The 17,226-nt window shown below is 41.9% G+C and overlaps 1 protein-coding gene across 2 annotated transcripts in view; it reads left to right on the forward strand.

The window, feature by feature from the left end:
* The window catches only part of LOC139462530 (ras-related protein Rap1-like), a 45,167-nt gene extending 28,565 nt beyond the window's left edge, over positions 1 to 16,602 (forward strand). For both annotated transcript variants that reach the window (XM_071244317.1, XM_071244318.1), the window contains 4 exons: positions 11,349 to 11,417; positions 12,610 to 12,695; positions 13,498 to 13,660; positions 16,172 to 16,602. In XM_071244317.1, coding sequence (XP_071100418.1) covers positions 11,349 to 11,417; positions 12,610 to 12,695; positions 13,498 to 13,660; positions 16,172 to 16,443 — 590 coding nt within the window. In that variant the 3' untranslated portion in view covers positions 16,444 to 16,602. The remainder of the gene's footprint in view (positions 1 to 11,348; positions 11,418 to 12,609; positions 12,696 to 13,497; positions 13,661 to 16,171) is intronic.
* The last annotated feature ends 624 nt before the right edge of the window (positions 16,603 to 17,226 follow it).

A 17,226-nucleotide genomic window follows, 5' to 3' on the forward strand; every position in this document is an offset into this window, starting at 1 on the left:
TGCCACACCACATAAGTGAGTATAGGTTTTCGCCGCTTTTAGCATTATTCCAGCTCTATCACAGCACGGAAACACAAGAAAAAAGCCTTGGCACAATTGTACCCATCTAGGGAAATCGAACCCAGACTTAGTGTTGACGAGCGAACGCATTAACCACAAGGCTACGCTATCGCCCTCAGAAACAATAGCGAATCCCTTTCAAAGGGCTGGATCCGCCCTTCGTTCGTATATAAATATACTCACTGAAAGGAAGACTAATCATGATTAGCTTCACGTGCCTTATCAGTGAGATGCACGTGTGGAGTCCACGCATGCCGGTATGTTGTTTGTACACCAGGATCATAACAGCGCTGTTTGCCATAGCGATCTTCACCCCTTGTTACTTGTGCCGACTCCTTTTCCAGTAGACACGATGTTAGGAGTTTGGTCTTTATTCATCAAATTAATCAGTGTGGAGTGACATGATGTGTTTATATCGTTATACATCACCATATGGAGGCAGCTCTAGGGGCGGGTTTGTGGGTCGTTACATACGCGTCAATTTAGTGAAGTGAGTTGGGTTTAACGCCGCTTTGAACAGTATTCCAGTTATATCCCGTCTTGTCGGCATATCGCGGGAGGAAAACCCGAAATGATGCAGGTCTCAGACGTTTAACGCTTTGGTGAAACCAGCGAGCACGAGAATGGTGCTGATAGAGCTAGAAACAATCGGGGCGAACCGGGATTCGAATCCATGATCATATAGGCTTCTGGCGTACCCAAGGGACACAACTCTTCACAGCGAATTGCGGCACTATAGACGACTGGGCAACCCGTGCCCCATCTCGCAAAAAAAACAGTTTACTTTGGCAACAATTATTTGTTCGTTTGTTTGTTTGTTTGATTGATATTAAACTCCGCATTCAGCAATATTACAGCCACATGACGGCGGCCTGTAAACAATGAGCAACGTCCAAATGCGTCGGATCCGTGAAGATCCGGGTAGAGAAAAGTTCTTCAGTAACCCATGCTTGCAGAATAGGTCTTCAGCAACCCATACTTGCCGTAAAAGGTGACTATGCTTGTCGTAAAAGGCGACTAGCGGGATCGGGTGGTCAGACTCGCTGACTTGGTTGATACATGTCATCGAATCCCAATTGCGCGGGTCGATGCTCATTATGTCAATCACTGGATTGTCTGGCCCAGACTCGATTATTTACAAACAGCCGTCATGTAGCTGGAATATTGTTGTGTGCGGCGTTAAGAAACAACAACAACAAAATCCAAAGCCGTCGACCAAGTCGCCGAGCCTGACAACCCGATTCACGTGGTCTTCTCTCGCCAAGCATGGCTTACTGAGGACCAGTTATATCCGGACTCCCCACAGGGAAGAATAACTGTATATGGATGACAAGGATATCATGAAAACGTTAATGTGAACATGTTAAACGAATTTTAACATTTATTTCCAATCATGTATATAAATGTATATTTCTTACTTTTCAGGGACTGTACAACTCTTTTAACGTAATTAGGGCGATAGGGTAGCCTAATGGATAAAGCGTTAGCTCGCCACGCCGACGGTCCGGGTTCGATTCCCACATGGGAACAATGTGTGATACACATTTCTAGTGCCCAGCGCTATGACACTGTTGGGATATTGCTAAAAGCGACGCCGCGATTCGCTGTGCAGAGTTGCGTCCCTTGGGCACGCCAGAAACCAATGATTGTGGGTTCGAATCCCGGTTCGCCCTGATTATGTTTCTAGGTTTGTCAGCAACCTTACCCGTGCTTGTGGGTTTTACCAAAGTGTTAAACGTCTGAGACCTGCATCACTTCAGGCTTTCCTCCCACATTAAGCTGACACGCCGTGATATAACTGGAATACTGTTAAAAGCGGCGTTAAACCAACTCACTCACTCACTGCTAAAAGCGACGTAAAACTATACTCACTCACTTAGCCTAATGACCCTCTTAACCTGTTTAAGATCCTCTTCCCTACCCCCCTCCTCTTCTCTTTAAACCAGAAACAAACAACCATCACTTGGAAAAACATTTCCGGTTAATGATAATCCCTTAAATGCTTATACCGAGCGAAAGCAAATACTAAAACACTTTTGCGGGTCACAAAACACATCGGCATCATGAGCTGAGTATTTTGAGTATATCTCAGCCTCATTTTCCGGACCTATAGCTGAGATCGGCCCATAAAAAATAAAACAGTCCCCCACGAGCTGAAACAGGCATTGGTTCGTTACAGAATAGCTGCATATCAATACCATTAGGATCTGTGAGAGATGTGTTTATGTTTGTTTTCATACGAAGCGAGACCCCAAAGTCCCCCGCCATATGCTGGAGGTATTCTGTTGGCATTATCTGTTACTACGGGTATTTATATAGGCCAGGGCGTTTGATTTATTCAACGGTTTGGAGGAAGACGGTGATGTATATGGAATGGTGGCTGTTTTTATTCTTACTCAACATTGTTTAGACACTGAAACGTTTAAAGAACTGATGCGCCGAGACACTGAAGTAGCTTGCCAAAATAATCGGCGATGTTTTTGTGTAATGGTGATTTATGCGTGTGCATTGTTTAAACTCCTTTCTGAAGTGAAATTCACGAAAACAATTATCTGACATGTGTGATTGCAAATCTCCGTAATAAAACAAAGGGCGGCAAATTTACAGGAAATGGGCGTCTCTGAACTATATTTTTAGAATTGTAACATTTTGTTTGATAGGACAATTTTACTTTTTAATGAGATAGCGTCTTCTACTGAAGGATACCGTGTTGGTTTCACCAAGGTGGTAAACATCTGAGACTATCGCTGTGGGCTTTCCTCCCACATTAAGCCGACACGCTGATAAACCGTACATACTGTCAAGGGGGCGTTAGCACTGCCCCCTCTCTCTCTCTCTCTCTCTCTCTCTCTCTCTGTGAGAAAGAGAATCTCTCTTTTAGGAACAAGGATGCATTATGGGATAACTAACATCTTCAGGTTTCTTTCTACCGGTAAGACATAACATGCTTACCCAGGCGGTGGGGTAGCCTAGTGGTTAAAGCGTTCGCTCGTTACGCCGAAGACGCGGGTTCGTTTTCCCACATGGGTACAATGTGTGAAGCCCATTTCTGGTGTCCCACGCCGTGATATTGCTGGAATATTGCTAAAAGCGGCGTAAAACCATACTCACTCACATGCTTACCCTGGTATCATCGGGTATCATCGTTGGTTTTCGGTGACCCCCCTGACATAATTCTCTCTCTCTCAGATTCACAGACACACAGATTCCATACAAGCAATTCACCTCTATTCATGCACATACAAGCACGCACGCACGCACGCACGCACGCACGCACACATGCATACATGCAGACACATCCATACACACCAACAACAAAAATAACAATCAATATCATACATAACTACATATTACACGCCCATTTCTGGTGTTCCCCGCCATGATACATCTTCCCGAGGCAAGAGAGTTAACTGACTATAAAATTCCAGTGGAAACAGGACTTTTAAAGTCAGTTAACTCTCTTGCATCGGGAAGAGGCCGTGATATTGCTGCAATATTGCTAAAAGCGGCGTAAAACCATTCTCTTTCACATATTACACATTCGATAGCCAGGATGTAATCGCGCTATTTTGCCTCCTACGCCCAGTGGAATCGCCTCTGTTACTCTATTGGGTTGATGTTTAATATTTTAAATCTGATGGCTCAGACGGGCGCAAAATCCGTGTTCAAGTCAATGATAATTTGGTCAGTCTCTCAAAATGTGTAATTATATTTTTATCATGATTGGCAGATTGTGGATTATGTTTTGACAACCAGGAGTAAGACTCTTACTGGCTTGAGCATGTCGCTAAGATTAGCTCTGCATGTAAAGGGGACCCGTGATGATCCGGGCTAGAATAGGTCTTCAGCAACCCATACTTGTCCTAAAAGGGGACTATGCTTGTCGTAAGAGGCGACTAACGGGATCGGGTGGTCAGGCTCGCTGACTTGGATGATGCATGTCATCGATCCAAGTGGCGTGGATCGATGCTCATGATTTCAACCACTGGATTGCCTGTCCAGACTCGATTATTTACAGACCGCCGTCATATATCTGGAATATTGCTAAACATCAAACAAACAAACAAAGCATGTGAAGGGATTGGGGTAATATCGGGATATTTAAACCAGGTTGACCTGGTCAGTAACATTTGGCTACAAAGATACAAATTAGACAGTGAGGTCTATCATGGAAAACATCACACTGGAAAATTGGAATGTTCTTTCTGCACGCGTCATGAACACAATGTCTTGATAACATGTATCTCCCAAAACAAACAATTTGAACATATACCGTGTATATTATGTTAAATAGGATTCCCCCATAGCATATTCTGACTCATACCTCGCATCCTTTCTCAGATTGTTGCTCCACCTCGCCAAACTTTGTTATTTCTCGCTTTCACCGATTTATTTCTGTTTATTCCTGGTTTTCACGTGAGACTAGGTAAATATACAGTTATACAATCCCCTTAATTCCGGTTTTTATAAGTCGTGCACAGCGTTTCTTTGATCTTCTTTCTTTGTTTAACCACGAGCGGATATGACGTCATAGGTCATGCACGCGCTCGTCGCGACAATTACGCATTCGATGAAAAAGAGCTTGAGCAATATGTCTAAACTTTCACTTATTTAGCGTGTCTTCATAGTCGCGAAGGGGCGGTCGGGGAGCCTAGTGGTTAAAGCGTTCGCTCGTCACGCCGAAGACCTCGGTTCGATTCCCGACATGGGTACAATGTGTGAAGCCCATTTCTGGTGTCCCCCGCCTTGATATTGCTGGAATATTGCTAAAAGCGGCGTTAAACCATACTCACTCACTCACTCACTCATAGTCGCGAAAAAAATGTGTAACTATTAATATGATATGTCTGAAGGTGGTCGTATTTGTTGGGCGTACAATGTTAAATCTTATTATTTAGATGTGGATTTGGATATGTGTGGGCAAATCAAAATTTGGTAAAACGTTTTCACTTCTATTCTGAGGAAGATTTATTGCCATTGACAACCAAACTTGGATTGAACAGATTGTTTCATTTTTAATTTTGGATTTGCATAGAAGTATTATAGAAAGAAACAATTAAGAAGAATATTTGTCAAGTATTAAATACCAGTGTATAGAATTGCTTTGTATAAATAGCGGTGCTCGTCATAATCTTATGATAGAAGAAGGTAGAAAATTAAACATTGCTCGAGATCAATGATATGTCCATTTCGTATAATTCTAGGTGTAGAATCAGAATTTCATTTTCAGTTCAGTATATATTATACAGCTATGCCATATTCCAGTTATAGCCTGATGATATGCGCATTATTAAACGTATTTAAAAATATTTAAATTCTAAACATGTTTTGGGTTATGGGGTGTGTTGTGTTTAGGAGGTGTTTAGGCTATGAGGAGATTGCTCATTTCATGTGCTTAGACCCGAAACGTGTTTAGATACAACACACCAAATGTGCATACCGTTTAGGATTTAAACACATTCCTAAACATGTCTTGTGTGTTGACGTTCTTAACACATCTTTTCACAGTATGGTGAAAAATACTAATTAAACAAGTGATATTTACTCATCTCCAGCATCTTCGTGCAGTCTACCAGGTAGGATAGTAAATTCGGTGTTTACTATCCTTCTGACCGGTGTTACTAATTAAGTTAGTAGAATTCAGGCTAGACTTCTTTCTCAGTGTAATTGTACATCCTACGTTGGATTATATTAAAGTTCATTGTTTAGCTAAATATGTTTCCCTTAGTGTGAAACAAACATACCTTGCTCTCAAATTGTAAATGATAACATGGCGCTCCATTTATTGTATTCTTGTATTCCCGTTGTATAATGGGCAGGTGGCTCTTTTACTGGAAATCAACATACACAAGCCACGGCGAATATTGATCTAATTTTCGTCTGAAATTTTAAGAAAATTAACTGAGGAGCAAAAGAAGCTATACTTCTCAGTTGATTTATCATATATTTGATTTTTAATTGAAAATATCTTTATTATATCAACGAAATGAACTGTACTGGCGCTTAGTCAGAACTCAAAGAATACTTCTCCTTGGTTTTACATCATTTCAAACATGGTAGGGATCATATGGCTGCAAATTCATTTCTTACCCCAGCCTTCACTGAAGTAATTTATTTTGACACAAAATTACCAAGCCATAGATTAATTTTTACAAACTTGGTGATGATTGAATAGACAAAATCAAATTTAACAACAGTTCAATTACATAAAAAAAACCGGTATACTTTCTTTTACCCCTCAGTATACACGTCGATATTAAATTTGACATGTAGTACCGTGTTCTCGTTCATGTTAACCCTTTGATAATCCAAGCAGCATGTGTTGCCCACTTATCGGTAACTGACATGTAACATAAACGCTTGTGCAACCCTCGGGATATATAACATTGTACTATTTTTACCATGACGTCAATGTGCATATATAATCAGCATAGATCAAGACAACGACCATGCGAACATAGCTGAAAATGCCTTCAAGCAAAACAAAATCAACACCTTATTCAGAAGGTCTCCAAATCTGCAGTTCAAAGAAAATAGATATTCAGATGTTTTAACATAGCTACGAGTTCTTTATCTCGTTCCCAGAATCTCTGACACAGTCGACGTTAAATGTCAGCCGTAACGGATCCGCCTAGGCCGATTATTTTCTCCTCAACGTCCATTTTGCTGAGGTTATTGATGACGTCATCACTTTATGCGTACCACCTGTCGTCCATGTTTGTTATACAGTACGTAGGTGGTCACGTGGTCTTGATGTGCCCTGGGATCGGAGATAACGCATGTTGTGTCGGGAAAAAACTTTGCCCCGCAACCTATTTGCAAAGATAGGCTGTTTAACACAAGTGTTTTACATCGTCACTGCTATCGGCGCACGGGTGGCCAAGTTATCTAAGCCGCAATTCGACGTGCAGTTGTGTCCCTTTGGCGTACCAGGATCCTATGATCGTGGGCTCGATTCCAGATTCGCCCAATTGTGGTTCTTGATTTGTCGGCACTTAAACACGTCATCAAGGGTTTGACCAAAGTAGTAAACGCGTTAGCCCTGCATCTTCGGGGCTGCCTTCCACGTCAAGCTGACACCCCGTGATATAACGTTTCACCCACTCATTCATTCACGCACGCACGCACGCACGCACGCACGCACGCACGCACGCACGCACGCATTATTTATTTATTTATCTACAACCTACCTACATATATATGTATAGAGAGTGACGGAGATGACGACAAATATCCATAAATCCTAGACCGCAGAAATGTAAAAATAAAGTTGGCCTAAGCGAACACGCACGAGGAGACGCACAACTTGCCTCGCGCCAGCAACATCACACGCATCATAGATCACTCAATCAAGCACACTATTCCACCAGTAAACACAGATCAAAACCTAAAGCAAGCGCACTTGTGGGAATTACCTCCAAAAACTCTGTATGCTCTCGCGGTCTTCCACTACTTTAACTCCCTGTGCTCACCTTGCAAAGTGAGAAGGAGAATCACAGCTGTTATTTAGTCTCTTAGAGTTACCTCGTTTTTTAAACTTTAGCTTGGGTGAATGAGTTTGGTTTAACGTCGCTTTGAACAGTATTTCAGTTATATCACGGCGCGTAAGCTTGATGTGGGAGAAACAAGAAAGAACTTGGATACTACACGCTTGAAGATCTTATGTCTTTACATGTTATTAACATCAAAGATTGCGGTGAAAATCGAGATCTTTATCATTTTACCAATTTTATGCTCAATAAATCAATTGTTAGTCACTCCGTGACATCTGATTGGCTAAAATTCGAAAAAGGATAAGGCCAAACCCACTAACAGGCTCCTGATTCTTGACTGGCTGATAATAAAATGGACGGGACTTGTGTCCCAGCGTTTTGTGTGTTTATGATTAAATAAGCAGGATTTGATGTCATTTATTTCGAAGAATTGACTGCAAAATGTCTTTGTTCTTATGGAGTTTTAAATGTGAAAACAGATGTGCACACTTTGCGTTAATCCTCTACGCTACCTTTATACCAGGTGAAATGATGGCTTTGGTACAAGATTCAGCTGAAGTTGGATCAAACATTCTTAAAAGACATAATCACCATTTTGACCGTAACTAAATATCTCTCCCAAAATGGATTTTTGGGTTTAAAGCATCCAAATAAATCTGTTCAATATCATCACGTTTAAAAAGAATTTTCTCAGAATAACTTTTATCGAAAGCTGCATATATAAAAGACAGAAATTAATTGAATACACTTGAATGACGTGGGTGTGTTTAACTGAGATTAAATATTAATAGAACACTGGTACGTGCAAACACATGGGCGAACTCAACTCGAGAAATGATGCACTTGGGAAGTTCTTCACTTTCTGAAAGACGATGGGATAATGCTTCCAAAATATTCTCTATTTAGAATGATTATTTCCAAAGCTATAAACAAGTCCCCGGTTTGCTGCTTATATTCAAAGTAAGATAGTCGGGTCGCCAAGTTGCGATATCCGACTTGATTAGATTGAGTGTAATGCAGAATTGAGTACGTGCAGAAGTGCATACGTCAGCGATGTCACAACACCCTACGTGTCTGGGACAGACAAACCATTAGTGTCAGAATCGAACCCGGACAGACGTAGTACGGTCACTCACAGCTCAGAGGCGTTTCCTAATCAGCTGATATCCACAGCTGTTGTATTTCATGTATCTGCGATTTTCACAAGTATAAGAAGTTCATACTGAATGTTACCATATCGCGGTTATCCAGCAATTACGTCTCCTTTCTGTCCACTACTCACTTTTTGATAGGGATATTCCGTGTCCAGACAGCAACTGAATGTGACTAATGGGAAAAGTTGTCATACAAAAAGCATTCATATTGCCTTGGAACTGACCTATTTTCAGCATTATTACAAAATAATAAGTAATTTATATAACATTCCCTTAATATCAGTGTATTGCTATTCCTTTACATTCGAGAATTTGTTTCACAAGCTTTAGATCTGGTAATTTTAGACTTATGATATAAACAGGAAGATACACAAATATTACCATGCCATTCATGACAAAATGTATATAGAAGACGATATTCATGTTTTGCTTGTATGCTTGTAAATACATCAGAAATGACAGTACAGTTAACGTTTATGAATATTATGACACTCAAGTAGACAGACGATAAATGATGTCTATATATCTATTTAATGTGCAAAAATACCACTTAATGTACCTATTTTCTAAGAATACTATATATGATATGTGTGTCTGTGCTGTTTGTGTGTATATGTCTGTGCATGTATTTGTCTACCTCATACAAAGAAAACTACCAATTGCACCCTTTTGCTGAGAAATGAAAGTTCTATATGTCTGTATTCTGGAATTTGTGCCATTGGCCTCTACATTGAATATATTATCTTGTCTTGTCTTGTCTCCCTTAAGCAGCTGTTTTAAGTTTTGTTATCACACTATCCCCTATCTAAAGTTGAGTAATATATTGTAAATATCCTGGACATATTCGCTACAACACATGTTAGCGTCGTTTTCACTCCTATCGTTTTTACTTCACATGAATGACGCGGCGCTGAAAGTAACCGCCACAGACATTCAATCTGTTAGCAAGTTGTTGACAGGGTGAGTGAGTGAGTGAGTGAGTATGGTTTTACGCCAATTTTAGCAATATTCAAGGAATATCACGGCGGGGGACATCAGAAATGGGCTTCAAACATTGTACCTATATTGGTAATAGAACCCGGGTCTTCGGCGCGACGAGCGAACGCTTTAACCACTAGGCTACCCGACCGCCCCAGTTGCCGATAGAAGCGATGAGTAATGTTGCTTGTCACCTCTAAGCCAGCGTAGTGACTGGGGAAACGGTGGATGTACCAGTTTACAAAGCACCTTCACCCCAACGCCAAGCCACCCCAGAATATAAAATCGTCGTCCCCTTAATAATAATGTCAGTGTGACTGTTTATTATTGGAGGTCGTAGACGTTTACAAAATTTGGTTAGGTCACGCGAGATTCGAACCCAGGACCTTGACCTTGTATGACGACCTTCACTGAGAAGAACGGAAGTAGTTGCATTTTGGTTTTATTTGATGCTTGTGAGAGGGCTGGGCATGGCGTGTCGACAAGTAGGATTTCACGTATCCATAAGTTCACGCCCACGAGAACGGGTATGAGGTCTGACAACAGGGAGATCATGATCTGGGCGTATCTGGTCTTTGAACAACAGGGGCCCACTGGACAAACACTTAGGTGCAACGTGGCTGGTTTCTTGTCATCTGAGCCGAAGCCATGGGCCGCTCCTGCCATCAATGCCACATGTGCATTTATATTCTAAATTTTATGTTACCTGTGTTCATGGTGATACTGCAGTTGTTACTGACCACGGCGTTCATCCTACCCACAATACATGTATACAATCCTCCTTGACTTCCCAGTGTATCATCCTTCCATTCTGTTACGATACAGACCCGTGAAGATCCGGTTTAGGATGCGTCTTCAGCAACCCATTCTTGCCGTAATAGGCGACTATGCTTGTAAGAGAGGCGACTTACGGGATCGGGTGGTCAGACCCGCTGACTTGGTTGATGCATGTCATCGTATTCCAATTGCGTGGATCGATGCTCATGAGTGCGGCGTTAAACAACAAACAAACAAACATTATGATATATGCGACTGGACAACTTTTTTCTTTCTATTTTTGTAACTTCACATTTTATGTAACACTTTTCCATTACCCCTCAAATACAGGTAACATATTTTTCATGGACATCCCCCTCCCTTAAATATGTTACCAGTCCCTAAACAATGTTCAAATCTCAAATCTCCATCCCACCCCCCTATAACAAATGACAAGTCTGTAAATACCATGATTTACGCTGACTTACCTTCGTTTGGAGCCGTGTAAGAACGGCACGCTGCTAAAAATAACTGTCCAATCAGATTACACTTATTAGCGAGAGAAATTCTGTGGAAAAGTTGTAAAGGCGAACTGGAGATCGTGACGTCACTACGAAAACGTTGCTTTGGTGGTGAATGGGTCCGGGATATTTTTCACAATAGAATGAATCTATATCACTGAGGGTAACGGTGGATTGTGTTCGCTTTGAAGCTGTACCTGTTTATACAGATACCCTATGGCATCATAAATGGCATCTTGGGATATTGGGTAAAGCTGCTTTAATAGAAATGTCATCTCACCGCCTAAGGTCAGGGTAGGGAAGATATAATTTCCCACCATCCCGGCAGAGGTATGTGTGACGCATCTGTTTCAAATGTCAATGTATTTATGGTGTTGTATTTTCAGCTCTGTGTCACACATTCGTCACTTCTGATGGAGAAGACGGCACTAAACACTTGCAGAAATCCTCCAAAGGTATGCCATGGTTCCGCGAAACAGTGGGATTCTACTCCAAGACTTTGTGTCACTAATACGGGCGTCACGATGCACCGATGTGTCGCATCGCTAATTCACGCGTGCATACACGGCACGTCTACCCATGCATTGGTTGATTCCATGTGTTCATTCCACCCGTGAAGATCCGGGGTAGAATAGGTCTTCAGCGACCATGCTTGTTGTAAAAGGCGAATATGCTTGTCGTAAGAGGCGACTCGAGTGGTCAGGCTCGCGGACGTGGTTGATGCATGTCATCGTGTCCCAATTGTGTAGATCGTTGCTCACGACGTCAATCACTGGATTGTCTGGTTCAGACTCGATTATTTACAGACCGTTGTCATATAGCTGGTTAACTGCGGCGTTAAACTACAAAAAACAAACCATGTTTTCATTCTGTATTCAGTAACCCGACCTAGGCCCCGTTCATCAAAGTGATCGTTACTCCCATATTTTAACAAAGATTTACGGTCATCGTATCACTAGGATGACTATTTGGGTCCTATTAACTAATTAGGCAAGCGTTACCGTACCGCCCATCACAAAGAAATGCTTACTCTGATGGTGAATTAGTAAGTAAAACGCAAACCGGGAGATAGCAACGCCCTCTAATAGACGTAAAAAGTATCTTACAACAGGTATCGTATCGTGACTCGCGATTTGTATCTCTCTCTCTCTCTCTCTCTCTCTCTCTCTCTCTCTCTCTCTCTCTCTCTCTCGCTCTCTCTCTCTCTCTCACACACAAATGCATGTACGTCAATAATCTTGAACGCGAATTGTGGCGCTTCGGACGATATGGAAACCTGATCTCGCTCATGCATGCGTCTACTTTCATATTGTTGTTATATTTTGATATCACATACAGTAACATGGTTGTAATGTGGCTTCGAATATAAATTGTGTTTACCATGTGAAAATGATGAAATATACATCAAAACAAGTCATAATTGTACATGCACGTGTTTTCCTCTACATTTCTCTCATAGTTTGTTTAATATATACTACTCAAAAGAAGTTAAAGAACGCACGATTATTTCATATGACTAAAGTTAATCCGTCATGCCGGTGTTAATCTCTAATGGCATGGCATTAACCATAGTTAAAGAACATCCGATTTTTTCGTTTCTTTTGAGTGGTATATATTGAAGTGCATTATATATTGTATGTTGATCAGGGAGGCGAGCCGAATTTGACACGTGGGAGACAGTGGACGGGGAGACTTGCTGTATGAGACTGTTTGAACTGCGCATGGCAGCTCAGGTACCCGTATATATATATATTGTTTGTTGTGTAACGCCGCACTCAGCAATATTCCAGCTTTAGGACGGCGATCTGTAAATGTTCGAGTCTGAACCAGACAATCTAGTGATTGACATCATGAGCATCGATCTACGCAATTGGGATACATGACGTGCATCAACCGAATCTCGGGCCTGATTACTCGATACCGTTAGTCGCCGCATGGGTTGCTGAAGACCATTTGTAACTCCCATGGGTCAAAGGTTGCCGTGCTCTGTGTGATCGCTTCTCATACCCTGGGTTCGATCCTCCACATTGGTTAGTCAAGAAAAATGCCTCCTTGGCCGTAAACAAGTAAAAAGTAATTGTTTTGTAAAAGTAATATTTGCAGAGGATTGTAGTGAATATATAAGTGAAACATATCTCTGAATATAGAAATTAATATAGGCATTGCTAGAAAATACATATTTGAAAGGTTCCTAACGTTTATAACCAATTATAACATTGAAAGGCACAAATGTGTCTTCGTGAGTGAGTATGGTTTTACGCCGCTTTTAGCAATATTCAAGCAATATCATGGCGGGGGACACCAGAAGTGGTCTTCACACATTGTACCCATGTGGGGAATCGAACCTGGGTCCTCGGCGTGACGAGCGAACGCTTTAACCATTAGGTTACCCCGCGGCCACAAATGTTTCTAAAAGTGATTAATCAAGAGGAGAATGAAAGCCGGGCAAGAGCCTGTGTGTTTGACAGGAAGAACGAGTAGGACGCACTGTGACGCATCGTGACGCTCCGTGACGCACCTCGACGTATGTTTCAGGGAGACGATGACGAGCAGATTGTGAGGTCCTTGACACAGAGTGCCGACGGCTTCATCCTCGTCTACTCCATCACCGACAAGCGGAGCTTCGACGCCGCATCACGTGTCCACGAAGCCATACACAAGATCAGAAACAACAGCGACACCCCGTTAGTGCTGGTTGGTAAGTCAATGTGTTCATCAGTCAAGTGTGCGACCACGGGTCCACTTGAAGCGCTCGTAAAATCTCCATCACCATCCCCAAAGTATTATCAGACTGCGAGCCTGCACCAGTGGTATCACCAAGGGAGGTAACTCCGATATTCTTGTCGGTCCACTGGGCTTATATCAGCAGAATGAAACATCCGCTAACACTGTCAAGAACCAATACTTGTAACGGTTGCCGTTTTGAGTTTGTCATCAAAGTGTATACCTAATTATTTCTGTTGAAGACAGAATGACCCCTTTTCAAAAACGGCCTTCAAATTACACTACTATCTGCGGCGGGATCTAGAGTGACAATGTATTACTCCATTTCCGAGGCGCTACACAGGATCATTCGTGACCAACTCGTGTTATTCCGGGACAAGCCGAATAGCGACTCGTGCCCCTCTCGTGGCCATTTTTTGCAACTGGGTTCCGTCTAAGCGCAGACGAGCATCGCTAAAAGAATTGTCAACTCGTTGCGTAATGATTCACGTATATATTTCCCTATATATATATACATGTATATTCATGATGCTATTTAAAACAAATCGGGACAAACGGTATTATAAAGCATGACTGAACACATTAAACTGTATATTGTGTATATATTTAGACGCAAGGTATATGTAAAGTAAAAACTTATTCCTGAGGGATTCTTTGACCGAAGTACTTGAAGTCATACGCGGTTTGTCGTATTTTCTCACATAACATTCATCGATAGGGGGACGAGTTATCGAAAGGGGCAAGTGGTGACGACTGACGAAGGAAGCGGAATAAGCCGAGCGTACCCGCACGGGGTGACGTGACACACTATGGGACAGGTCCCAACAAAGGTTTATGTGTTCCTGGCGGTCACAGAGTAAAGACAATCCATTTTTATTCAGTTTTGTGGTCACTCTATTCCAGTTTTAGCTCACCTGACTCAGGTTTTGTGACTGGTCACAGATTAAAGAGAATCCATATTTATTCAGTTTTGTGGTCACTCTATTCCAGTTTTAGCTCACCTGACTCAGGTTTTGTGACTGGTCACAGATTAAAGAGAATCCATATTTATTCAGTTTTGTGGTCACTCTATTCCAGTTTTAGCTCACCTGACTCAGGTTTGTGACTGGTCACAGATTAAAGAGAATCCATGTTTATTCAGTTTTGTGGTCACTCTATTCCAGTTTTAGCTCCCCTGACTCAGGTTTTGTGACTGGTCACAGATAAAAGACAATCCATATTTATTCAGTTTTGTGGTCACTCTATTCCAGTTTTAGCTCACCTGACTCAGGTTTTGTGAGAGGTCAGTCCAGCCTTCCACAGTCCGCAAGCGTGCGTCTGTTGAAAGACTTTGACCTTTCCGACATTATGCCACGCTATTTCAGAAGTCCTTTATGCCAGACATACTGAAATGTGATGATGATGATGATGGTCGGTGTATGAAGCGTCCTGGAAATCTAGTTATTTCTTTAAAAGGCTCAATAAGAAAACACAAAAAGTCCTCTGAGCGAACACAAAACCGACCCAATGTCAAACAGAACTCTTTTAACCAAATAATGTTTTAGCCTTAAAATCGCTAAGGTTCGATTTCACACATTGGAACATTGCTGGAATATTGATGAAAGCTATTTGAAATTATACATAAAACTGAAACACTTTGAAAACGCCTATTTATCTTTGTTGTTTGGCAAAATGGCCGCAGTTTACTTTTGTGGACAGGGGTGGCAAATATTTGTACAAGTCCCCAAGTCACTTGTCCCCAACTTGACTCAAATAAAACTGTTTTCAATATATAAAAAAAATCTGGGGGTGGTGGGGGGCGGCTGGCTACGGCACTTTCTTTGTATTTAGACATGGGGTTGTCAAACACAGCAATGTCGTTGTTCGGGTTCGAATCTCATTCGATAGGTTTCGAGTTGCATAAAAACACATGGTTTCAGGCTTGAAAGACGATTATACGTTTTCATTGTGTATTTGTATAATTCGATTGGAAACAATGTACTGTCATCATTTCGTTTGAAGAACAAGTCAAGAGACAGCAGGACTTGTGGAATGTCATGGTGGCTGCCTTTGTAATGTCTACTAAGTCTGCACAAACTACGACCTACCCGTGAAGACCCGGGATAGAATCGGTCTTCAGCAACCCACGCTTGGCGTAAAAAGCGACTATGCTTGTCATCAGAGGCGACTAACGGGATCGAGTGGTCAGGCTCGCTGACTTGGATGATGCATGTCATCGTATCCAAATGGTGTGGATCGATGCTGATGATGTCAATCACTGGATTGTCTGGTCCAGACTCGGTTATTTACAGACCGCCGTCATATAGCTGGAATACTGCTGAGTGTGGCGTTAAACAACAAACAAAACATACTGCGACCCGTTAGGCCAGCCACGTGGTCCTGTAGGGTCTGTTGTAAATTCCTTGCACCTAATGTGATATTTTTTTAAATAGTAATAATTAAAAAAAGAAAAAAGAGTCATCATGGCTGCCATTGAATGTTGCAGGTAACAAGGGCGACGCATTCACGGAGCGGGAGGTTCTAGTGTCCGACGGCAGGGACATGGCGTTTGATATCGGAACAGCATTTTACGAGACTTCAACGAGAATGGACATGGAGAAGGTACGGAGTATATTTCATGATGTCATAAGACAAGTGAGGTGCGTTCGGTCGCGCTCTCGTTGCCAGGAACAAGCTTGCAATAAAGTGAGGGGATTTATTCACAGATTGAGCTTGAGGTCAAAGCGGAAATCACTCAAGAGACAATCGACTGGATGACGTCACTTGATGACGTCATTTGTGTGGACTTTTGTGTGAATGGATTACAATACTGGTATTTTCTTGATGTGATATGGATTGATATTTCTGTTATTATTTTGCTGAATAACGTTGATGAAGTTCAAAATGTATTTGTAGTGAAAGCCATTAAATACTCACGTGGAGACAGTGACAAGTTATTACAATGATGGCCCGGGATAATGGTCTGAGTGCACTCACAAGGAAGTTTCTTTTGCAATCACATATCATCCTACCGGGTACCCATACACTGCTGGTTGAATAGTGGCACATATTGAACAACTTAATTTGATGAATGAGACATTACATATGATGTTAAAGTATATTCAATAATGGAGCCTGCGCCAAGCTTTTAAGAAAAGTAATATGGTAAGGGCGAAATTCATTCTCTTGTGTTCTGTTTAATGCTTTGAGAAAAAGGTCCCGAACTGTGCACCATGGGTTTTCTACGCTTTCTTCGCTTGGACAGAAAGACGGAGCCAGAACATACTCTGGGTCCCGCATTCCCACTTCCGGTCTGCAACAACCAAAGCCGAGTGGTCAAAGCGTTCGCTCGTCACGCCGAAGGCTTGTGTTTGATTCTCCACATGGGTACATGTGAAGCCCATTTGTGGTGTCCCCTGCCTTTATATCGCTTGAATATTGCTGAAAACGGCGTAAAATAATAGTCACTCACGTACTATGCTGGAGGAAAGCCCAAAGAAGGATTTTACCACGTGACAGACCAATATCATAATTGGGACGACTATGGGATTCGAACGAACT

This window comes from Haliotis cracherodii, unplaced genomic scaffold (assembly GCF_022045235.1).
Source record: "Haliotis cracherodii isolate W230 unplaced genomic scaffold, xgHalCrac1.p SCAF_15, whole genome shotgun sequence".
In the NCBI taxonomy this organism is placed as follows: domain Eukaryota; kingdom Metazoa; phylum Mollusca; class Gastropoda; order Lepetellida; family Haliotidae; genus Haliotis; species Haliotis cracherodii.